Source organism: Vulpes vulpes, chromosome 7 (genome assembly GCF_048418805.1).
Source record: "Vulpes vulpes isolate BD-2025 chromosome 7, VulVul3, whole genome shotgun sequence".
In the NCBI taxonomy this organism is placed as follows: domain Eukaryota; kingdom Metazoa; phylum Chordata; class Mammalia; order Carnivora; family Canidae; genus Vulpes; species Vulpes vulpes.
In genome coordinates this window covers 101,993,786-102,020,021 of record NC_132786.1, presented here as the reverse complement: position 1 = coordinate 102,020,021, position 26,236 = coordinate 101,993,786, and the positions used below count along the sequence as shown (strand labels likewise).

Here is a 26,236-nt window from a genome sequence, read left to right as displayed (position 1 = left end):
TCACAGAAAGTCTTTTTTTAGATTGATCTGATTAATATACATTTATGTATTAAATTTATTGAAATTTAACATACTATATATACTTTAAAATATGAAATACTAATGAAATGATCAGTGCTCCATAGGACAGCATTAAACAACCTTTTGTGTGTCCAAATCTATAAATGCAATAGAAAGGCGAACAATAAATTGGAAAAATAATTATAATTCCAAGATCTTATCTCTTTTCATACTTTATTTTTCAGGAAGGAGAAAAAAAGCACATCCTATCTGACATCTGGTAGAGAGCTTTAATTACAAATGAAGGTAAAATCCTTACTGATCAAGTCTCTATATCATTTAAGTTGAGAAACCACTAGGAAAGCAGGGGCCTCCTTCTTTGGAAAATCATAATATATAATTTCAAATACTTGCACCAGAGTGTACAGAAATTCAGATATATACACAAAAGTGTCACCATCCTGAGTACAGGGCCATGTACCTAGCAACATGCCTGATACACAGAAAGTACTAAAGAAATGTCCATGGAATAAATGAATGAATACCACTCCTTTACACATCTCGGCAGGGCAGGTTGTCATGAAAATATTCACACCCATATATTAGGTTAGTATATACAAATTTTTTAGTGTAGGAACCATGCACATCACATTAAATGTTTGGCCTGTTGCTGTTTTGTTGGGATCTCATGCATGTTCATTGAAGTAGAATTCAGTTAGCTTGGAACATGATCTTAAGGACAGGAATATATTGGTTTTATGCATTTGGTTACATGGATAAGCTAGAAAGTATCCAGCCTCTCCTTCCAGTTAACTGAAGCCAGACCCTAGTGAATAGTACCTTCTCCTCCTACTCTTTGGACATAGCGTATCTATCCCACTGATGACCTAAGACATAAATGAAACATAAATCACAATGAAAGAAAGCACTGCTAACTGGTTTTATCAGTTCTATAAAATGGCTGAGGTTGTGCACAGCATAATTCCTTTCCACTTCTCTAAAATGTCATCTAGCCTATTAAAAAAAACTTTGAACCTCCCTAAGCCACAATATATATTTTAACAATAATCTTTAGGAAAAGAAATTGATAGTCATCAACTCTGGCACAGCTCACACAAATGGCATTGAAGAGTGAGCTGTTGTCAGAAATAAAGCTGAAGATTTAAGGAGTTCCTGGTTGGTGCTTGAGCAGTGGATCTTTTTCTTGGATTCCAGGGTAGAACATGGCCTTTGCACGGTTGAGGAAGACATTCAGGCCTTTGCCTTTGACCACGATCCCAGTACTATTTTCTATCAGGTTGTATTCCTTGTGTTTTCTGAAAACAATGTGGTAGATTAAAAAAAGATCTCCAGCTGGAATATGTTACTTTCTACAATCTTTTACTTGCCAAGTGTAAAAGGGTTAATTCCATTTAATCCAACCCACAGCTTCTAAAACACTGATGTCTTATGAAAGTATAGTTATTTTCCCTTGTTCATGCAAGAAGTGTGCCTGCCTACTATAATGTGTGATTATGTGTTAAACATTAAGCTGACACAATTTTGTTAAGTTACTGATGTCTGGTAGCATTTTTAGGATTAAAGGAAAACCACAGCAAAATTAATAGTCTAGTTTGGTATTCATCATTCAATGAAGATTTTCCTCCCCTATGCAGAATGTTTTCTGCATAAATATGCAGAAATATGAAATTTAGTTTTGACAATATACTATAGAGATTTCAAGTATTAAAAGCAGAAACTTACTTGTATACCCAAAGGGTGATCACAGTGACAAATATGGCTAAGCAACCAACGGCAACCAGGACACCATTTGCCATTCTTGAAGGGGAAGCTGGGTCTTAGGACAGAAGCAAGACAGTATTAGTGACATCTTCCACATAGGGGACATGCTGCTTGTAATGCAATTAAATAAATGAGGAAAGGAGCTATCAGAAGATATATGGCTCCCTCTGGGTTTTCAGTAATCTTTTCCATTAAATAATACATAGTCTTTGGGTCAGCTTATCTTCCATTTAGAGAATGAGTTAGCATGTCCGGAACACTGTGTTAAGGGCACAGAAGAGACATGTCATGTCCTGGAGACACCTGCTCAGGTATCAGCTGACCCAGGAGCACCCACATGGTGAAGGGCTCCATGACCCTCTTGGCCACCCCTCTGGCCTCATCTCCCACTGTCTGCCTTTCAGTTGTACTAAAAATCCTGGGAGTTGCCTATTCTCCCCTGCTCTTTCAAATATCCAGGCCCTCTGCTGGGAATATCCTTCCCTGACTCATTTTAAGTGTTCAGCTCCGTGGGAACCACAAAGCAGGGATTACGTCTTCTCTGTATTCCCGGAAACCAGCAAATTAACTAGTTTCGTCACTGCTGCCCAAGTGTAACTGGAGTTTATCTGTTTTTTCTCCATCCTCTCTGCTACTACTTCAGTCTCAGCCACTAGCCTTCTCCCCTGAGAGGACCTCTTGTCTACCTGCTTCCACTCCTACCTTCCGATGATCCTTGCTTCACTCGGTAGTCAGAATGATCCTTAAAAGCATCAATCAGGTCATGCTTCTAACCTGCTGGTGACTACCCTTATGCACAGAATAAAACTCAAACCCTACCAGTGGTCTATAATGATTGAAATGAACTGCTCATTCCTGAAATTCAGGCTTCAGTTCAGAGGAGGACCTTCACAAGCAGATGCTGCAGGCTGGGTAGGACTTTCATTGGCCTCCCAATCTAGAGAGCCAACCTCTTCCCCTCTCTCCCATGCTCATCACACTCTGTGCTCCAACCTGGTTTTACCTTCTCCATAGTGTTATTATTTTATTTGTTGTCTCTTCCCACTCATAAAAACAGGGACCTTCTTCACCTTGCTCCCTACCCTGTCTAGAACTCTGTTTCTCATGCCTAGAGCTCTGTTGGGCATGGAGTAGATGCTCAACGAATATTTGTTGAAAGAATTGCAGGTGCTTCATGGAATCAATGAGTAAAAGTCATTTCTGCTAAAAGTTCATGGGTTTGCTTTTGACCAAAGATCTATTTCTGAAAATCTGACTTTGAAACCCAAGCCGTCAAGTTACAATTCTTCCTGGATTAAACGCTCTCTTTCTGAGCTTCCTTTATTTGGATTTTGAGTCTGAGTTTCCTTTATTTGGATTTTGAGATGGCTCAGATGATCCAAAATTATCACTCACTGCAAGAAGAATTAAAGGAAAGCAAATATCTAAACATCTAATCTAGATAAGAGAGCAGTGATTTGCCAGCACTGAGGAAGCTTTGTAGAATAGGTTATGACCCTAAAAGACTTAAAAACATCCCACACCAGCACAAGATGAGTAACCACAGCAACTTTGGGAGGTGACAGCTCTGAAACCCTGAGCTCAGCTCCCTCCGTTCCAGGGTCCCCGGCCCACCTCCTCCCTCCCTCCATCCCTCCCATAGGGGGGGCCACAGAGCAGGCCCCACTAGAGGAAGCAGGGCACCTTTACAGCCTTGTTTTGTTTTAAAATCTGTACCTTCAATCTCACCAACTATAAGCCCTCATACAAATAATTATATGTATAGTTACTTATGCTTTTCTTTCAAGAGGTTAAAGCTGCCTTTTATAAAGTTAATGAGTAAATGTATGTTTTAGTACATTTTACCTTATGAGATAGGCTCCAAATCCAAAGGAGTTCTTTGTGAGTTAGTTATTAGACTATACCTGACAATACTCAGATTAAGCAGCAAAATAAGTGCTGTAATGTGTGCACAAATTTAATCTCTTTTTCATTCCAGCAAATGAAAATTTCTCAATGAAATTCTTTAATCCACTTTGCTAGCATTTCACCTCTCGAAGCACTCGGGAGGCAAAGGGTAGATTTGCTGGTGAACATCTGAGGACTAGATAAGTTGGTTACTGTTTCAGTGTTATGCTTGGTAGACTTTGGGAAGGAAAAAAAGAGGATACACGATAAGCTAGAAATGAGCCAGGAGTCCACCTGAGTCCACCTGGTTTCTCGTTTCTCTTCTTGGCTTCATTTGTTTGCCTAGGGGGATCCTAATGACAACAGGATACCAGTATCCCCATTTTTATAATTTAATTGGAGAACATTGTTGTTTTTTGATGTTAGGCTTTATACTTTTCCCTTGAAATATAAATCTCTTCGAGTATGCAGTGATCATATCCCATTATTACTGGTCCATGATCACAGCTGATTTTATTCATCAAAAGACTTATCTTTGGTCATTATTTCATTGGGTCTCTCTCTCTCATCGCTTCCCTAAGTAGGATTTGCTGTTGGACTTTAATGCCAGCTTTCAAATCCATATTAATGCTAGTTCAGTGATTTTTGCACTGATATAAAGTTGACATTGATAGTGAACCCTGAATGGCTTCAGTATAGGACACACAACTGTACCTACAATATGAAACCTTTGTTAAACTGTAAAACAAAACTTACCTCTTGCAGGGATAGAGACAAGGGTGCTTGTGAGGGCCAGACTTGTATTATCTCCCAGAGTGAGGTTCATACAGTACGTCCCAGACCCACTGAAGGCTCTTCTCACGGTCAGCAAGCACTCATGACCCATGTCCTCACCTACAGGGTCGCAGACTGTGTCATACGTGATCTGGCAGGTAGGGTCAGAAACCACGGTACAGACCTCTGTTGGCATCCTGAGAGCACAAGTAGCACCAATGGAGGGATATGTAATATCAGTTTCGAAGAGACAATCATAATCATTATCTGTCTATAAAATTGACTAGAAATTCCACTTGAATTCCACTAGAATTAACTTGAATTTCACTTTACTCTTTTATTCTTGCATATGATGTAGAATATCAAACTGTTTGATATCAAATTGTCACATATAATTTACTCTTAAACAAACCTGGGTATGAGCTACTGTTTCCCCTGTTTCCTTAGAAAGATGTGGCCCTGGGAGTTGGGAAGGAAGAAATTATGACCCCTCCAAGGCAGGGGACTGGAGGAAACTGTGTAAAGCCCAAGTCATTCCTCCATGCCTGGGCTCCCTAGAATACCTGCAGGTGCAGGTGGCTTAGGTGTGCAGCAAAGATACTATTAAATGCCAGAGCCGGCCCCCTGGGTCCCTGCAGATGGAACAGCAGCAGTGGCTGCTTATGCAGTATTTACTACATGCAAGACACGAAGTTGTAGATGTGTGACATGGTCTTGTCTATCTCTCTCAATGACCTGATGAGGAAAGTAAGATTAACTTAGTGTAGCAGGTGACAAACCAGCTGGGGGAGGGGAGATGACCTTGAGGTCACACAAGCAGTTAGGGGTGGTGCTGGGATTCAAATAAACGAGGTGTGACAACCACGAGGCAATGTGGCTACACAGTACTACTGTTTCACTTTCTAGTGGACCTCCTGGATGGAGAGACCACACTCTGAGGCTGGCTCTGCTGAGGTGTGGGTGGCATGGAGGACACGTTCTCTCATCAGCTGGCCTCATTCCTTCATCAGGTTTTTCTCAATTTTCTGTCATCATCGTCCTTCTCCTCTCCCCAAGCTGGAAAGATTCTTTTTTTTTTTTTTTTAAAGATTTTATTTATTCATTCATGAGAGACAGAGAGAGAGAGAGGCAGAGGGAGAGGCAGGTTCCACACAGGGAGCCCAATGTGGGACTCGATTCCGGGACTCCAGGATCACACCCTGAGCCGAAGGCAGGTGCTAAACCGCTGAGCCACCCAGGGATCCCCAGCTGGAAAGCTTCTATAGCTATCCTTTTAATCAAATAAGGCCACATTTTTATAACATCTCATTCTATTGATTAATTTATACATTTACACATACACATTTTAACTACTTAATTTATAATTGTAAATTTGTGAATGCTTTAGCCTTTTTAGTTAATGTATTTATATGTTAATTAACTTATATTTAGTCTATTATATAGTTCAAACCATAAGAAGTAAAATTATAGAATACATTAGAAAAAACTTTGTAAAGTTTAGAGATACAGGATTATTGGGCATGGCTATTAATTAATACTAGGACATGGCTGTTCCACACTGGCTTCCCATCACTTGGAGGGGCCTCAGGGAGCCTAAGTGTTAGGCTCTGAGCCAGACCATAGCCTGTGAACCATGCTCTGCAGGTACCTGCCATCAATGGGGGCAAATTCTGGAATCACTGTATGCCTCAGTGGACCTATTTCTAAAATGAGAAGACTCAGGATTGGGTAAGGTTTCAATATGAGAACAGATGTAAAATGTTAAGAACATAGTAAGTGTTCAATCAATAATTATTATTCAATATCATCAGAAGTTTAATAAGCATTGTTCAATCTAGCAAAACAAGTGTGTACTTCAGAGCACCTCACAGGGCCCTTTCCTTGTTGTGGCTGACTGATGAACCAGGAATCTAAATCAACTTCGAAGGGGGAGATGGTGTTAAGGCCTTTGCTCAGACCTTAACCCATTCCTCTGACTGACATGTACTCACATCCCTTGGCAGGTCACAACAAAATCCATCAGGGAGTTGTCAGGCTGTGGCACGGGCATCAGAACATCTGTCATCTGGATGATGTTAACCTCCAGAATTCCCTCTAACAAAACAACCCCCACAGGAAAACACATCAAAATACAATAGAAACTAAACCAAACCATTCCTTAATAAATCAGAAAGCCACACAAAACAAAGACATGGCCTTCCCGCTCCTCCATGAGAAGACTCAGCCCTTGGTCTCAGGCCTCTGCAGACTTCTCGAAGCCCCAGGGTGCACAGCTGGGGATTTAGCTCCCATCTCCAGAACCAGGGTGCCCAGGTTGGGCTTTGGCCCCTACCTGTCTTCTCTGTGGTGCCCATGTGCAGTGCCCATAATACAGAGCCAGGAAGCCCTGTTCAATCCTCTTTCTTACACATAAGAAATGTGACTCTGTGAAATCAGCTAGAGAAAGAAAGTGAAGGTTGTGGGAACTTGCTGCTTGCCTTCCTTCAGAGTTCTGGAATGCACAGTGTGGGGGACCTAGGCTTCAGGCAGGCTCCTTAGTACGTGGGCCTCACATTGGGCTCATTTCTACCAGTCTAAGGAAGGCTGGTGTGGGCCAGTGGGAATCTAGAAACTGGTGGAATCAGCTTGTACCCATGTGGAATCACCCTGAACAGAGTGGGTGCCCCTGCCCCTGCACCTCCAGAGTCAATAGAGTGAAAGGGTGGCCGCAGGGAGATTCTAACACCCTTCCCCTGCTGCTCTTACCTACAATTGTGATGGTGGCTTTAAAGTAGCCGTATCTGTTAATAAGGCAGGTTATACCAGAGGTCTTCCTCAGCTCCAGGGGGTTGTCACCAACAGATGCTGGAGTTGGAATAACAAGATGTTAGATTAGTTGCTGAGAATGTAAAAGATGCACATAATGCCTAATAATCCCAAATCTAAACAGATACATGATAACCAAAAATCTAATCATCCCCCTGCCCTTTAGAAAAACATCAAGAGTTCCATACAATTAAATTACTGCAGGGACTCCTGGGTGGCTCAATGGTGGAGCGTCTGCCTTTGGCTCAGGTACTGATCTCTAGGTCTGGGGACTGAGTCCTGCATTAGGCTCCCTATGGGGAGCCTGCTTCTCCCTCTGCCTATGTCTCTGTGTCTTTGTCTCTCATGAATAAATAAATAAAATCTTAAAAAAAAATTACTGCAGAAATCTGAACTAAGTATGTTCTGATTCATAGAGATGTGAGAGCTAGGAGGCATTATAATTGTTAAATTATGTAAGTAAACACAATCCTGTATCTTCCTTAAACAGAGGAATCAAATGAAAGGTAGAAGCCCTGTTAAAATGTGTGTTACAATCATGATGAAATCAAGCAGGCCAGGATAGATTAGATCCTATTTCAATTTTTGAGCCAAGTATTCGAGCCTCAAATTCCAGGTCTCTTGGTTTTGGCTGTTTGAGACCACAGGTGTATCATTTAACCTCTCCTTGCCTCAATTTGCTCATCTGTAAGACATAACTAATACCAATTGCCCTACTAAGGTTGAACTATGAAATTTAAATGAAATAAGATCTGTAAGACCTGCTTCTCATGCCTGCCACATAGGAAATCCTTAATAAATAGCAGTTCCCTTGTCCAAAGACAGAATATCTATATCTTAATAGCTGAACAGAAATCTATCACATTCATAGATACATAATTTCAGATGTGAAGATTGGTGCATAAGAGATTAAGAAACAAGCAACATGGAAAAAGGCAGTTCTTTTGTTTGGGTGTCTCATGGCTACAAAGCTTATATTCTAAACGTCTTGCAGTTATTGAGGGGCTGAGGTGCAGGGAAGGAAAGGAGTGAATATCAGATACTTTTGAAAATAACTCGTTGAATATGATTAGGGCAAATAATTTAATACTCTATTATTAGTTACAATTGTAAAAGCTCTATTTAAGGTGCTGGTGTTTCTTTAATAAAAGAAAAAACCTGGAAAGAAAATACAATGTTGAAAATTTCAAAAAGCATGAAAATGGATAGTTTAGGGGAAGGACATCGAAACTTCATTAAGAGCCGTGACTCTAACATCATGACATGTGGGCAGGAAGCCAATTGGGAGATTTCTCCAGGGCTTCTCTGAGTCTTTAGTGGGGGGATGGATGTGCCCAGAACCCTCCTTTGTTTGGAGGGCCTTCTCTGCGTGATTCTCTGAGCTTCTCTAGAAACAAGTGCTGCATCACACTCTTTGGAAAACAGTGCTTGGGGTAAAGCCCAGAGAGGTTCTGATGCCATTAGAGATTCAAATATCCCTGGAGTTTCAGGGTGGTCCTTTGGAAATTATCGGACAATCATTCATTCCATCCTGAGGCCTGATGTGCTCTAGAGCCATTAATAGGTACTTTCTGTGCTGGGTAGTAAAGATGACTGGATCCCTTAATGGGGAGAATTCATCAAGTTAGAACATGGAATCACGACCCTAGCATCTTTTAAAATAAAATTTCTTTTAAAAAATGAACAGGGATCCCTGGGTGACACAGTGGTTTGGCGCTTGCCTTTGGCCCAGGGCGTGATCCTGGAGACCCGGGATCGAATCCCACATCAGGCTCCCGGTGCATGGAGCCTGCTTCTCCCTCTGCCTGTGTCTTTGCCTCTCTCTCTCTCTCTCTCTGTGACTATCATAAATAAATAAAAATTAAAAAATAAAAAATAAAAAAATAAAAAATAAAAAATGAACAAATGATACAAGTTAAGGATTTTACCTTTAGAAGAATGTTTATAAAAATGAATATGGAGTTTTGTAGATGTATCTATAAAGTCCAAATCCCTGTATCTTAAGTGAAGGTACAATTAAAGGACTAATGGAAGAAAAACTAACACCTGGGAAGACAGATGGGAAAGAAGGTGAACCTCAGACTTCATTCATTGTTTATGTCCCTGTTACCCAGAGAACGGTGTCATGACGTGTATTTTAGCATAAACTCTCTCTGTGAATTATACTGATCAGCCTCAGTCTTAACAAAGGTTGTTCTCTGCAGATTTACTCTGAAAGCTAAGACTTTTACTGTTAGCTCAGGAAAGTGAATTCAGGCACACCTGTCTGCCCTATGATGTAATCAGTTTCCTGAGTCATCTCTTCAACCCTGGTTCTGTCTCACCCATGAAGACACTTAGCAAAAACAAAGAGAACCTAATTCAAATTGTAATCTATGCCTTTGATATGATCCACATCGCTGAAAATACTCCCACTTAGGAGTTCAAATGACTTTCATCTCCTCCAGTCCCATTACTTATTCCCATCCCTCCTGTCCTCAACTCTCACAGCTACTATAAAGCATTTTGGGGTTGATTATGGTTGATCTAACAACACTTTTAGATAAAGTGAGGCAGCTTTCCTTCACTAGAAAACATAACTCATAAAGTTACTATCTAATATCTTATGATCTAATCTATGGAAATAATTTTAAAAAATTGAAATACCTTTCACTGACGTTTTAAGATTTTATTTACTTATTCATGATAGACATAGAGAGAGGGGGAGGGGCAGAGACACAGGCAGAGGGAGAAGCAGGCTCCATGCCCGGAGCCTGATGTGGGACTCAATCCCGGGACTCCAGGATCATGCCCTGGGCCAAAGGCAGGCGTTAAACCGCTGAGCCACCCAGGACCCCCCCTTTCACCGACTTAAAAAATGTTTTTATACATGCTATGATATAAATACATTCTAAGAAAAATAAGCTAGCTTAATAAAAATGCAATTTAAAATAGGCTACTGATAGAATAAATGAACATTAAACTCTTTACCACTTAGGAATTTCTAGACAGTTCTAGATATTACAGACATCTGCAATTTATTTTGAATTTTACACCTCGTCTCCTTATATCTAAAGAAGACCATCAATACTTATAGAAAAAATTCTCTTACAGAAATACCAGAATGAAGCTACACAATTAGAATTGTTCGGTGCAGTTATATTTGTAACTGGAATTAGGAATAACCTAACCATCAAAAAAAGAATGGTTAAATTATACATCTGTACATACCACGTTACTTACTTACTAAATTTATACATACTATGAAATGCTATGGAGCCACTGAAAAAAGTGAGTTAGATTTATATGTACTGACAAGAGAAAGATGTCCATGATGTGTTAAGTGAAGAAAAGCAAATCATAGAACCATATATATAGCATGAGCTCATGCACTTAAATATTAAAACAAAATGCCTATGTATATTTATAGAATATATTTGTAAATGCATAGAAAAAGATATGGAAAGAAAAGCTTCCAACTATTAACAAGGTTAAACTCTTGCAAGGAGAATGTGAATAGGGACTTTCATTTTTATTCTAGACTTCTCTATTTGAATTTTTATTTAGGAATATACATTAATTTTGTAATTTAAAACATTTCAGAAAAGAATGAATCAAAATTACCAATAATTTATGGTGTCTTGATTTAGATATGTCCTATTTGATGAGATCTAATTTTATTAATAACATACTATTATAACTATTACCTATAACAGGTTTTGGTAAAAACAGGAATTGCAACAAGTCTGGACATCACGATGGAGTATTTCCTCTGGGCTTGGTGATGGCGCCCTCTTGTGACCAGTGGAGAATGTATCTGTTACCATCCCCTCTGCACTGAAGTGCTAAGATGCACTCATGGCACAGTGGGGTAGAGTAGGGCATTAGAGGGAATCTAACACTTTCCACGGTAGACTCTTCAGAACTTCTTGAATGGCTTCATATACTGTTAGAGTGTGGGATTTAATTCATTATTCCTTATATATCCAAAACAATTTTAGTGTCTGAAGCTGAGAAATACTCTCAAGGTACATTCTTTTTTTTTTTTTTTTTTTAAGATTTTATTTATTTATGATAGACATAGAGAGAGAGAGAGAGAGAGAGAGAGAGGCAGAGACACAGGCAGAGGGAAAAGCAGGCTCCACGCAGGGAGCCTGATGCGGGACTCGATCCTGGGACTCCAGGATCATGCCCCGGGCCAAAGGCAGGCGCCAAACCACTGAGCCACCCAAGGATCCCTCAAGGTACATTCTTTCTTGGGCCGTTTGGAAATTGCTTTCCAAATCGGTTGTGTTTTCATGGGACACAAGGTAGATGTGGGCAGGGAGAAGAATGGAGATGGGGAGAAATGTGGGAGGGGAAGAAAGAAAGTGGGGATGGCCTGAATGTTTATAAGGGGCCAAGGTGTGTTTTCATAGCTAGAAGAAATGAGAAAGAAACAGAAATGTGACAGGCCAGACAGGGACAGCATCTGTACACATAACAAGGACCAATGCAAATGAGGAAGATCAAAGAACTGCACCTAAGTCACAAAATTCTACTTGCAAAATAACTTTAAACAGACTCTCCTTTCTGCCATATTCTAGCAGCTCAAAATGGTGATAAAGTAGCTAAATAACAACAGGTATAGAATGGAATCACTACAATCTCTCTCAAAATCCTTTACACTAGGGATCTAATTATGTAACATATATTAGAACTTTTTTTTTTTTTTTTTTTTTTTTTTTTTTTTTAGCCGTAAAGGAACCTCCATCAAAGATCACCTGGAAAGCACTTACATAAAGAAGTGGGTTTTGGAGGTGTGGGTGAAGGTGAAGGACAAGGTCCAGGCACTGAAGCTTGCACAGTGAGGTTAAGGCTGAAGGTTCCATTGAGCACATATGTGTGATTCAAAGTTGGAGCGTTGGAAACAAACAGACCCGTATTATCGCCGAAGTTCCACTTGTAGTAAATGGCTGACTCATTGAGGAAGTGACTAGGGTCGTGAATCAGGACGTTGAACATAATGGGGAGATCCCTGAGGAAGGTTTCATCGGATAAATTCCGATCATTCTTCTGGTACATAGTCACAAATACAGGAATGTGATCTAAAAGATATACAAAACCAAAAGAACACGTGATTGCTTGATTTTTAAGTGGATGACTTCAATAATGCTTTTAGGTTAAAAAAATTAAAATGAGGGATAATTCAGCATCATTTTCCCTTCTCCTATGTAAGTTTTCTAGTGATTTTCCAAGTTATTCTGGAAACACAGATGGAGCACCATATAATTAAACATATAAGCTAGGGAATATGAATTGTAACTGAGCCCAGATCACTTGGTTCTGACTCTTTCTTAACCCACTAACAGCAACCAGAACTAATAGCCTCGCCATCAGTTACCTTAGAATTCACACCACTCACCTGTTACCACGTACACATCTTTCACTTTTGCGATGGGGACATATGCATGTCGGTGTCTTCTGTAAACAATTACTTCCATGAGATGAGGGCCAAGTGTCACATTGGCTGTGTTTACAGAAACTCTTGCTGAACCCCGTCCTAATTTCTGCAAATACTGACCTTTGAGAGGATGGAAATTTTTAGTTATTGGCCACATTATGTGATCATTAGAGGAAGTTGTTGTTTCTTTTTGACTAGTGATTGCCACTTAGAAAGTGCTCTGGAAAAGGAAAAACAGGATGGGGATGTGGTCCTGGCTGCTTCAGAAAGGAAGATGGTACTCATTTGATGTAAAACCTTATATACAAACCCACAGTTACATAAATATAATTGTATATAGTTGGTTAAAATGAAAAGAGCTGTTTAGTGGGATAATACTGCTAGTCCCTAGTTTACAAATAAAAAATGTTTATAAATAAGAGGTCAGGCACTTGAAATACATGTGTTTCAGAGAAAACTCATGCAATGTAATGGTGAGGTAGCCAAAGGAGTTAAAATCTATCCAAAGATGTACTTTATTGTTGTAACAATACTACTATTTCAGCTATATAATTAAGCAATTTCTTTCTTTCTTTTGGACTAGGATCCTCCATTTACTAATGGAAACATATAAAAAAAAAACACAGTAAGTGATAAAAAAAAAAAAGGGCAGGGTATGGTAGGTGTAAAAAGTAATGCAGTAGTTCTATAAAGACATTTCTAGGACATTCTTGACTCACTCTTTCTCCTTCTCCAGCCCTAACCTAAATCTGACTACCACTGGCTAGATGGAGAAAGTAATTCCTCTCTCTTAGGGCTCAAGGATTTTTCTAATCCTATTGAGGGGCCCCGCATAGATGTGTGATTGGAATGACAGGGATGGTAAGACGAATGCTTGCGGGGATGTTTAAAGACCACGTTTATTAAATGGTCAAAGGTATCAGAAAAACACACTAATCTTCTCAGGAATATGTGACTTGGAATCCCCTTTACCTTGAGATGCAGAGGTGGTTCGGTTGGAGGTTGGAGGGGAAAGATGTGTCACTAGTCAGGGGACTAGTGACACATGGGGAAAATGTTAGTGCTGGCATCGAGGACCACAGAAGCAACTATTTGTTGAAGGAGAATATCTGTTTACTCTGAGACTTCAGAATGTGGAAATTCAAAAAAGTCTAGTTAGAAAAGCAGCAATTTCTGGGCTGAAAGCTGATTTTAATAGACATCTTGACTAAAAAGAGCCAAAGAGAGACTGGAATGTTGGTGAGCATACATGACTCCATCAAATGGTCAGCTCAAAGAAACAAAGTCAGCCTTCACTCCCGACTTAACTAGATGGTCATAATATTTGATCTATATTTTGTGCTTTTTATAAATGAGTTAATGGAACAGAGAAACTGCCTCTGATTTATAAAAAAAGACAAAAACATGTAGAAGTTTGGAGCCTGCATGATTATAGTAGCAATTTTCACACATTCATAGCCAGGTGGCACCTGGTGACATTTTTAAGAACTTAGCAGCTTTAGTAAGTTATAACCTAAACTTGCTCCTCCTAAAAATAATCACTTCACCAATAATAAAACAAAAGTGGAGACCATTTGTGGTTTAAAAGAAAAAGAAGGTAGGCTTTGTCAAAGAATAGTGGTTAGATTATGTTATGTCTACACAGTGGAATATTATACAGTCATTAAAATAATGTACATAAAGAATTTTAATGATATACTCAAATGCTCATGATATTCAACAAAAATGTGTATACATTCTAATCTTTTAAGTTTTTTTTTTTTTAAAGATTGTATTTATTTTTTCATGAGAGACACAGAGAGAGGGAGAGAGAGGCAGAGACACAGGCAGAGGGAGAAGCAGGCTCCATGCAGGGAGCCCGATGTGGGACTCGATCCCGGGTCTTCAGGATCACACCCTGGGCTGAAGGCGGTGCAAACCGCTGAGCCACCTGGGCTGCCCTATACACTCTAATCTTAACCCAGAAGTACTAGAGAAAAAAAAAAAATCCATCGTGTTAATAATGATAATCTCTGGTGTTAATTATGGGTGACTTATTTTTCATTTGTAGTTTCTGCATTTTCTAAATTTCTTACAAAGAATATAACTTCTTTCTTAAAAAATATTTTGACAACAAAGAATTAAAGAAAAAAATCAAATGCCCATCTGTGTGCCAAGCAACTATTCCTATTTTCTCATATTACTGTGTTAGACAGAAAGAAATTGAAGAGTTTTCTTTTTAAAAAGAAAACTGAATTCATTTTTTACCTTCTTTTAATTCTTTGGTGTCCTAAAGATTTGCCAAAGCTACAACAAGATTTTCTTTTCATTTCTTCCCCTGTACCCTAGGTAAGGAAAGTTAATTGAGTAACTGTTGTTAAACTCTTGATGTTAGCATTCTTGATTATAGAATAAGAAAAGAGAACAAAATAATTTAAGGGCAAGTAAAGAAGAAGCTAAAGGAGTTTTGTAAAAAGTCCAACCAAGTGTGCGAAAGACGTAGACAAAATTGCATCTCTTCCATCCAGGGTGGTGAGGGAAAGGTTTTCCATCAGGGAACACATCATGATGGTGTTCGTTGGTACCATTTCCCCAGCTGCCTTCCTCTGTCCAATTGTAAACATACAGGTCAGGCGATGGACCAGTATCTAGACAGAGAAAGAAACAACCCAGGCTTGTCATCTGGGCTCAGAATGTTCAACGCTCATCATTGAATTAAACATCTTTTTATATTTTTCATAAATATAAATATAAATATAGTTGAACAACTAAAACCTTAATTTTCAGAATTCATCCAGTGGTATATATTCTTGGCATGTCCGTTTTCTGCCTATAGGTTATATTTCTGTAAAAATTTCATATAAAGCAATTATTCAGAAAGATTCATCCTAGAGATACCACAATATATTTATTTTTAATATTGGATCTCCACATCACAACTGTATTCAAACTGAGGGATACTTAATCTTTCTACATTGATACTGCTATCTGTAGGGTTTTTTTTTTTTTTTCACCTGAGTCATTTGGTATCAATCAACTCAGTGGTTCTTAATGTGGTGATAAATATTATATAAAAATTTTCCTAAGTTCACAGGGACTTCTTCATATAAAAATGCTCGGAGGGCTAACGTGTCATTTAAAACATTCATAAGAATTAGCATTTTTAGAAAAAAGAAAAATTACTACTAATAATAAACAATACTTTAAAAATATCAAACCCTTTTTATAGAGAATCTAATGTTTTCCTAGTAGGAAGATGATAAATTAATAAGAAATGAATGCATTGACAGTTTAACAGAAGTTCTAAGTAATAAAATCCCATCATAAGTGCATCTACCAGTCTTGTCACTGATTGAAGAATCTCAGTAATTAGCTCAGAGTTTTTGAGAATGTGCAGTTCTCAAAATAATTTCTCTTGATGCATTTGTGTTCATTTGTGCTCTTTAACATGTACAAAGAGCTTACCTACTTTAAAAGCAAAGCAAAACCAAAACATACACGTCTTTGCATTTGCACTAGCCACACACATTTGCTTAAACGATACCTGTATATAGAAATTAATCTGACCAGATTTCTGTCAAATTGGCTATTCTTTGAGTAGCCAAAAGAATTCCAAGTAATCAGACCAAATCTGAGAATCAACAAGGTATTCTCTGGCTAATCAACCAGATACTAAGAAAAAGCTGAGCATGGCAATGTAACTCTTGAAGAAAGTTCCAAGTGGAAAGCCACCAGTTTGCTCAAGCGGATTTGGCTAATGTTGATGTAGGAACTGGGTAGAGCAACATCTCCCTGTCATCCAATTTGAGGCGGCGGCGACATAGGATGACAGCACCTTGCCTTTACGGAATTACCTGAGAGGCTTCAGGTTCATGAGTTGGGGCTCCAGGAGTTAGGAGGACTAGACTGTTCCACGAATAACATTCCTTACCATTTCCGCAGTTCTTCTCATAGACTATGTTGCCACTGACATCTTCCCTTTGGCATCTGGGAAATACCAGGTCTACCACAAATGTGATCGTTGAGCCCACAAGAGCTGGTGAATCACTGGTGAGAATCGCGCGCACATGGCCTCCTAACACATAGAAAAGTATAATTTAGGGACACCTGGATGGCTCAGCGATTGAGTGTCTGCCTTCGGCTCAGGTCTTGATCCCAGAGACCCAGGATCAAGTCCTGCATCGGGCTCCCTGCATGGAGCCTGCTTCTCCCTCTGCCTGTATCTCTGCCTCTCTCTCTCCGTGTCTCTCATGAATAAATAAATAAATAAAAAGTACAAGTTAATGATCAAGCATCTTTTTCCTTTCACTGGTAAATAAACAAAGTAGAGTTAAATCCACTAATAAGGACCAGAGCTTCCCTATGCCTTTTTTTTTTTTTTTTAAAGTAAGCCCTATGCCCAGTGTGGGGCTTGAACTCATGATCTGGATATCAAGAATTGCCTGCTCTACTAACTGAGCCAGTCAAGTGTCCTCCCATTCTTATGCCTCTTAACAATAAATTATTTTCTAGATTATTTTCCTAACTTTTGCTTTCAGAGTACAACATTCTAGAAGGCACACACACACAAAGTCAGATCAATTAAAGAATTCTCTGACCATAGAAAGGACATTTACTTAGAATTTTTAAAATGTGCTCAATTGGATTGAGAAAACAAGTATTAAGGGTCTGTATTTGTTTAGACTCAAAATCAATGACTCAAGGACTCATTCTTTAATTTGAATGGAAAGATACTCACTTTCTGATAAACCACACTTTTGAGATGGTCAAAACTGCTCTAGCATCTCAGATCTTCTGAAGAGGACCATTCCCACATGATGGAAAGAGGTTTGAGGGTAAAATCTGTGCGCTCTCTAAAATCTTCTAAGAACTACAAACTTGTCCATTTCTAAAGGGATTAAACCTTTGTGTATGTGACTTAGTGACAATACTGAGATAAGAAAAGATTGCCCAATCCATGTGCCTCCCACTTGGTAACTAGAGTACTGTCATTCACAGAAGCAACGTAAGCCAGGGGATCTCCAAGTCTACAACCATGAAACTAAATTAAATAGAAAATAACAGTTGTTTGGCTCGAATAATTGATTTACCTTTCCAAGAGTTTTTCCACCTTGAGTCTCCCTTCTTCCACACTTGATACAGTTCTTCATTCCAGTCATTTTCATCTGAAGACCAACCAGTTAGTTGGTTGTGCTCCCTCATATAACCAGAAGTTCTTTCATTGCTCAGCACATCGTGAAATTCTACATCAATATTTGAAAAACAAATTATTTTGTCTACCCCATTCTTCATTTACCACTTACCTAACAATATTTACAGCAACTTCTCATTTCATAAGGTTGGAAAGTCATACTTAATATTTCCAATATGTCAAAAAAATATTTCCAATATGTCAAACAAATAGAGGTTTTTATTTTAATGTCTACTGGAAAGAGCTTAAATCCAACTCTTTAGACCCTCTTTATGTACTTTAAATGAGTCAAGGAGGGGTGCCGGGGTGGTAGAGGGAGTTAAGCATCCGAATCTTGGTTTTGGCTCAGGTCCTCATCTCAGGATTGTGAGATCGAGCCCCACGTTGTGCTCTGCACTCAGTGCAGAATCTGCCTGAACTGTCTCTTCCTTTCCCTTTGTCCCCTCCCCCATCTCATGCTTGCTTTCTCTCCCTAAAATAAATGAGTCAAGCAAAAATTTTAAAAGTTGGTATTTCTTAGCCATTATTTGCTTTCTCGATACATATTCTCTGAATATTTGGACTTGATATGCTATCATTAGGAAAACAATCTAACTTTTTTACAGCCCAGTATATGGCTTGACTTGGTGAATGCTCCCTATGTACCGTGTAATCTACAGGTTTTAATTTTTTTTAAACATCATTTATATTAAGAGCTGGTTGATAATGTTTTGAGACTTCCACCTTCCTGATTTTCTATTTGTTACTTCAATTATTGAGAGAGGAATGTTGGCATCTTCAATTATAATTATGAATTTGCCAATTTCTTCTTTCAGTTCTGTCAGTTTTTGCTTCATGTATATTGAAGCTCTGTTTAGAATTGCTGAGTCTTCACGAATTAATCCTCTTACCATTAGGAATTGACCTTTATCTCTGTTAATATTTCTTATTCTGAAGAATACTTTGATAATAATGCTTAGTGGTTAATTAGTACATCTCTTTTCATCCTATTATTTTTTTAAGATTTTATTTATTTATTCATGAGACACACATACACAGAGAGAGAGAGAAAGAGAGGGCAGAGACATGGGCAGAGGGAGAAGCAGGCTCCATTCAGGGAGCCCGATGCGCAACTCGATCCCAGGACTCCAGGATCACACCCTGGGCTGCAGGCAGGCGCTAAACCGCTGAGCCACCCAGGGATCCCAATCCTTTTTTTTTTTTTAAATTGTATTTATTTATGATAGTCACAGAGAGAGAGAGAGAGAGAGGCAGAGACACAGGCAGAGGGAGAAGCAGGCTCCATGCACCGGGAGCCCGACGTGGGATTCGATCCCGGGTCTCCAGGATCGCGCCCTGGGCCAAAGGCAGGCACCAAACCGCTGCGCCACCCAGGCATCCCCTGGAAATACCCAGGGATCCCTGGAAATATATTTTTATATTTAAATAGGTTTCCGGGTACACAGCATACCTTTCATTTGGAGTATTTAGGTAACTTACATTTATTTTTTAAATTTTATTTAAATTCAATTAATTAACATATACTGTATTACTAGTTTCAGAGGTAGAGGTCAGTGATTCATCAGTCTCATATAATACCCAGTGCTGGGATCCCTAAGTCACTCAGTGGTTTAGCACCGCCTTGGGCCCAGGGCCTGGTCCTGGAGTCCTGGGATCGAGTCCTGCATCGAGCTTCCTGCATGGAGCCTGCTTCTCCCTCTGCCTGTGTCTCTGCCTCTCTTTCTCCCTCTGTGAATTATTTATTCTCATGAATAAATAAATAAAATCTTTAAAAAAGTAACACCCAGTACTCATTATATATCATGCTCACTATATCATGTGCCCTCCTTAATGCCCATCACCCAGTTACCCTATCTCTCCACTTACCTCTCCTCCAGCGATCCTTGGTTTGTTTCCTCTGATTAAGAGTCTCTTATGGGGCCATTTACTTTTAATGTATTTATTGATATTGTGGGATTTAAGCCTACCATCTTATTTTTCTATTTGTCCCATCTGTTCTTTATGTCTTTTTCTTCTTTTCCTGTACTTTGTGGGGTTTTTTTGGAATCCATTTTATCTCCATTTCTGGCTCATCAGCTGTATCTTTTTGTTTTGTGGGTTTGCTCCAGGGTTTATAAAATTCTAGTTCTTTTGAAATTATTTTTAATCTCAAGTGTTTGGGACACCTGGGTGACTCAGTGGTTCAGCACCTGCCTTCAACTCAGGGAGTGATTCTGGGACTGGGATTGAGTCCTGCATAGGGCTCCCTGCATGGAGCCTGCTTCTCCCTCTGCCTATGTCTCTGCCTCTCTCTCTGTCTCTCATGAATAAATCTTTAAAAAAAAAATAGTCTCAAGTTGTTGTCTTTCTACCTTGCCCGACAACTACAATGGTCACTTGGTCTCTCCTTTGAGGATTGCAGCAGACTGGTTGGCTGCCTACCTAATAGCCATTTCCAGGCTGCACCCCTACTTTTTTCTTTCCCTTATTGCAGAGCTTCTACTATACCAGTTCAAAATTCCAAAGACTCAGTTTCCTAGCTTTCCTCAGAGTATGGGCAGGAGCAAAGGATTAGAATCTGGCTAATCAGAACTGAGAGGAAGTCCTATGAGGGCATCTGGAAAGTTTTCCTCCTCTCATAAAAAAATTTAAAAAGAACAAACTCCATTTTTATTCACATCATAATTGATTTTGGAGATAGTAATGTAGTGATGTGATGCTCAGAACTGTGACAGCCATATGTAACCATGAAGACACAAATCTAAAAAAGCAAGCCAACACACCAAGGATGTCAGAGAGGAAGGACAAAAAAAAAAAAAGTTCTTGGTGTTATCAAGTTCTTGCTCTAGTCTGGCCTGCCTCTGGACTGGTTAAATTACAAGCGTCTTGCTCAACCTTTCTGAGTATTTTGTTATAGCGAAAAGCTCAATTGTCTGTAACCCATAGCCATCCCCTAATCATACAGTATCATAAACTGTTCTCTCATCAATTCATATGCTCTTGTGTCATCTGGATCCATAAAGCCAAAAATATTGTATTCTCAAATACTGGAAGAGGACTTCCACAGGTGTGGTATTTAGTAGGTGCTCAGAGAACCCATTTTGAATGGATGCTACTAACCTCTATCTTCTATTTCTCCTTTTCGTTAGGAAGAGGGAAAAGCCTATTATTTCCTTCTTATAAGGGAGACAGATAGAATGGAAAATACTGAAATGAATATTGAACAATCCAGATATCCTACAATGGGTGAATGTTACAAAACTTGGTTCCTGGTCTTGATTTTGTTACTAAGCAGGCTGTGTTGACCTCAGGCCATGTCTTCTCTGGCCCTCCAAATCAAACAAAAACCAGATAAAACAAAAACAAAATGTCTTATGACTCTGGGAGATTGTTTTTATTTGGAAAACTAAGTGAGGGCAATAAATATAAGTTTATCAAAAATAAGTTTATCAATAAATTTTTTTCCAATAAGTTTATAACTGGATATTTATTCAAGTTAAGTCATGGAGTGGTAAAATATTCAATCTGGAATGAACTAACATTATTTCAAATCACTTCATTTTAGAGATGAGGAAATTTAAGCCAAGAGGGGTGACAGGATTCACTCAGGTCACCTTTAATCGAGTGGAAATGAAGATTCACATCTTTTGATTCCCAGGACTGATTTTTCCCCCCACTGTTCCAAAGAGTCTTCCTCTTCCTCAGATCCTGAGAGAAAGTCAGTGTTTCCGGAACCAATCAAAACACAGGTTTCTCCTCTGATTTTAAATGTCAGAAATCAAGGAAAAATACAAACTTGAATAGTGACAAGGAATAGATACATGGGTCCATGGAACAGAATAGAGAATGTAGAAACAGACCCATCGATATGCCCTACTGATTTTTGACAGAGATACAAAAACAACCCAGTGGAGTTTCAAAAGATAGCTTTTCAACAAATGGTGCTGTGAGAAAGTAAAATTATAGGAGAAATTTTCAGGCTTGAGGCTAGGCAAGAATTCTTTGACTTGACACTGCAGACATGATAAATCTCATTAAAATGAAAAACTTCTGCTCTGTGAAATAGCATGTGAAGATGAAAAGGCAGATTACAAAATGGGAGAGAATATCTGCAAACCACTTTGCCAGTAAATGACTGCTATCTAGAATATATAAAGAAGTTTCAAAACTCAACATTAGAAAATGGACAAAAGACCTGAACAAACATTACACTGAAGAGGATATACAAATGGCAAAGAGACACATGAAATGATGTCTAGTATCATTAGGCAGTAGGGAAATGCACATTAAAACCACAATGGGATATCACTCTACACCTATCAGAATGGCTAAATAAAAAAAATAGTGATGCATTAAACGTAGGCAAGAATGTGAAGACCGCGGATCACTCATACGTTGCTGGTGGAAACGTAAAATGGCACAGCTACTCTGAGAAATAGTTTGGCAGTTTCTTATAAAACTAAATATGTAAGTAACACACAACCAAAAAACTGTACTGTTGGGTATTTGTCCCAAAGAAATGGAAATATGGTCACCAAAAAACCTGTACGTGAATGTTCATAGCAACTTTATTCATAGTGGCGTGACCTGGAACAATCCAGCTGTCTTACAATAGGTGAATGTTTAGACAAACTGTGGTATATCCATACTGTGGAACGCTACCTCGTGATAAAAAAGAACTATTGATACATGCAACAACTTCAATAATTTATGTTGAGTAAAAAAAAAGCCAATGCCCTTAAGTTACATACTATAATGATTCTATCATAATATCTTAAAGCGAGAATAAAATGCAGAATGGATTACTGGTTGCCAGGGCAGGAGGTAAGGTGGAGAAGGGAAGTTGGTTTGGCTACAAAAGGGTATGAGGGACCCTTGTAGTGATGGAACTGTTTGGTATTTTGACTGTATCAGTGTCAATATCCTGGCTGTGATACTGAGCAATAGTTTTACAAGATGTTACCGTTGGGAGAAACTGGATAAGGTATCCAGAGGAATCTCTTTGCAGTTTTCTATTTCTTAGCAACTTTGCATTATTTCTTAGAACTGCAAGTGAATCTATAATGACCTCAAAAAGTTGAGTTAAAAAATAGAACAAGGGATGCCTAGGTGGCTTAGCAGTTGAGCATTTGCCTTTGGCTCAGGGCCTGAGCCCAGAGTCCCAGGATCGAGTCCCACATTGGGCTCCCTGCATGGAGCCTACTTCTCCCTCTGCCTGTGTCTCTGCCTCTCTCTGTGTGTCTCTCATGAATAAATAAATAAAATCTTAAAAAAAAAAAAAAAGAACAAAACACACCGAAGAGTAAGTGGGTTTTAAAAGAAAAAAAAAAAAAAAGGCGTGTAGGGGAGGGGAGGTTGAAAGTGAAGGAAAGTGGAATCACACCCAGCACCACTGCAGCTTTTCTCTCTCCACTCTAGAATCTCTGCTCTGTCCACCAGCAAAGAGGTGGTGGCCAGGTTGTTAACTACTTTGTCAACACCTGCTCTTGCTTCCTTTTTACCAGGCCTATGATTGGAAAGTGGCAAGGAATCCCTTGGTGTTTGATGCAATGGTAAATTCTAGAGTTAGGAGTCTCTCATGGTTTGTCTCCCTCTCTAATTTTTCCCCACTCAGTTTCTGCTTCCCCCCTTCCTTTATGGTCCGTTTCACTATTTCTTATATTCCACATATGAGTGAATCATGTGATATTTGCCCTTACCCTGGGGGCCTTGCAGCCCCCGTACTCCCCTCTCATGCCTCACCCCTGCCTGGCCCTCTCCAGTCTAGGGAAAACTCACCTGCTCTCTGGGGGTACCAGTGGTTCCCCTTCTTCCTCTCTCAACCCAGTACTCCTGCTGGGATGGCCCTCTGCAAGGACAACCTATTTAAAGGAATATTCCTTCCCACGAGGAGGAAGAGGAGAGAAAAGAGGGTTTGCACAGGCAGTGTAGATCATGTATCCAAGATCCTGCTCTTGAAGAAGTGGGCCCAGCAGGTGAAAAGCAACACCTGGGCTCTTGGTTTCGACACCTGTTAAATGAGGAGAGGACCACGTGCTCTACAAAGGTGGTGTGGGAACTACCTGAGCGATGTAAGCGCAGCAGCCAGTATAGTGATTATACGCGGTGATCCCTTCTCTACACCTATCATCCCACCCCCGCACCATGGAGTTGTCTGACAAAAATCAAGACCCCTGAAGTTTTCATCCAGTGAATGTCCCTATTCTGTTGGAATGAAGTGGAATGGACCTTCTGGGTGATGTATAATTTACTTCTTTTTCCCACCATTGCCACCCATCCCCGGGACAGGACAAATGGGTCACAAAGTGCAGTGGGCCAAAACCCTACTTTGCATTCCAATCACAAGAGAGTTTTTTTTTCTTCCTTTCTTCATCTTCTTTTTTTTAAATTTAAGTAGGCTCCACATCCAGTGTGGAGCTCATCGTAAGGCTTGAACTCAGAACCCTGAGATCAAGACCTGAGCTGAGATGAAGAGTCAGACGCTTAACCTACTAAGCTACTCAAGTGTCCTGCAAGAGCAGTTTTTTAAACAAGGAGGCTCCAACCCCACCTCCGAAGAGTCTGCTCTCAGTGATCTGGGCAACAGCCTTGTTAGAAAGTCTCCAGCCTTTAACGTGAGACTAGAATAGAGAGCCTGGGCTTTGGCTCTTCTCTCAGTAACCTCACTCAAGAGGCAGCAAGCTCCTGCAGGTCTGTGAAAGTCTCAACAGGACCAGCAACAACTTCTGGGCCGGGATGTTTAGTGAACTTATCTCTAGATTTTGGGCCCCCTTTCACCCCAGCTCCCTCCACTACTGGATAGAAACTAGACGAAGCTTAGTGGGTGGCATTTGCTTTGTTCTCAGGCCAGAGACTGTTCCCCTCACATCTCTACCCTTCCAATGTCTGGCAGGAGAGAAAGTAGTAATTGCAATGGGAAAAAAAGCTCCCTAAGAGAGGGGCTGCTGCATGGTTATTACTTTCCCAGAGACCTGAAGCCAAGAATGGAGCAGGGGTTGGGGGGCATTTTGCTATAGTTTCAGCATTCCCAAAGGTTTCCAGAAGAAATGAGCAAGAAAGCTTCCTGAGGATCTTCATGAAGTTAAGTTTCTGGCTTAGACAAGGATACTTCAGACAACCCATCACTTCAGTGGACTAAGAATGGGTTAAAAGAGAAACTCCTTTACTCACTTATGGCGGCATCCAGGGGCAACCTCGCAGCCAGAAGCAGACATCCCAGGAAACAGTAGAGACATTCCATGCTGAATTCTCACAGACCCAGGGAATCAAGGCTTAACTTTTAACTCCTCTGGCTCCATCCACTAAGAACAACAGTGCTCCTCTGGCCTCTGCTGTGCCCCACTCCTTATTTTAATTAAATACAGGGGCGCCTCGGGGCAGATCATGTGATGGTATTAAGCAGTCTTGCCTGATCTGGTCTCTGGAGTTCAAGCTCTTACAACTCATGTGCTTCTGACTCACTCACTCTTACCATCTATTTTTCTCTTTTTACAGGCGCACCGTTTCAATGTTGTGATTCCACATTTCTGGTTAAAGGGACTTCCTTTCCTATGGCCCCATTTTAATATCCTTCACCAAACAAGATTTCAATCTCCAACCTCATTGATTATCAACTTGCTGGGGCTCCTTTACGGATTCATTCACCTGGCTCATGATAGGACATCACAGTGGGGCTTCCTCTGCTATAATTCAAATGACCAGCTCTTCCCAGTGCTAAAATGCTTGTAGGTTCCCTTCCCCCAGGAGGGGACACAGCTGCGGGAAGTAAGCTCTTCAATCACTTGAAATTGGAGGTATGCATGGGTGGCTCAGCGGTTGAGCATCTGTCTTTGGGTCAGGGTGTGATCCTGGAATCCCGGGATCCGTATTGGGCTCCCCATAGGGAGCCTGCTTCTCCCTCTGCCTATTTCTCTGCCTCTCTCTCTCTCTCTCTCTCTCTCTCTCTCTGTGTCTCTCATGAATAAATAAAAAGGTTTAAAAAAAATTGGAGATTCCATATAAGGATAATAGCCTACGTTGTGCCAGAAGGTGCTTGAAACGCTCGCACAGGCCTCCAGTTGCTGAGAAATGTACTTTAAAAAGCCCATTTAGGACATCTGTACAGATCCATAGAACTTTTACCTGCAGAATTTCTGGTAGCTGCTCTCCAAGTACTCATTGTACCTCCCAAGGCCAATGGCATAAAACATACTGCATATTTATTTTATGTTACAGAAAGCGGGCGTTAAATGTAAAAACAAGCTTGCCTGGAACAAATCATGTTTGGTAATAGGATGTGCAGAAAATGTGGCAACATGAACACTTGACAACATGTGATCTTTCTCTAAGTCACATCCACATGACCATCTTCAGTACATAGAAAAGTCCTAGTTGGGGTGAGGGTAAAATTTGGGGTATTAATTTGTTTCGGTTGTGCT

The 26,236-nt window shown here is 39.9% G+C and overlaps 1 protein-coding gene across 1 annotated transcript; it reads right to left on the bottom strand.

Annotated features, from left to right (window-relative positions):
* Positions 1–217: 217 nt before the first annotated feature.
* GPNMB (glycoprotein nmb) lies at positions 218–25,311 on the bottom strand. The gene is made up of 11 exons (XM_025993144.2): positions 24,990–25,311; positions 17,740–17,892; positions 16,581–16,724; positions 15,133–15,297; positions 12,632–12,790; positions 12,006–12,314; positions 7,189–7,287; positions 6,435–6,537; positions 4,426–4,640; positions 1,744–1,837; positions 218–1,316 (listed from the first exon to the last, which is right to left on the bottom strand). The coding sequence occupies exons 1-11, from the start codon at positions 25,057–25,059 to the stop codon at positions 1,163–1,165; spliced, it is 1,665 nt and encodes a 554-aa protein (XP_025848929.1). The 5' UTR covers positions 25,060–25,311; the 3' UTR covers positions 218–1,162.
* Between the last annotated feature and the right edge of the window lie 925 nt (positions 25,312–26,236).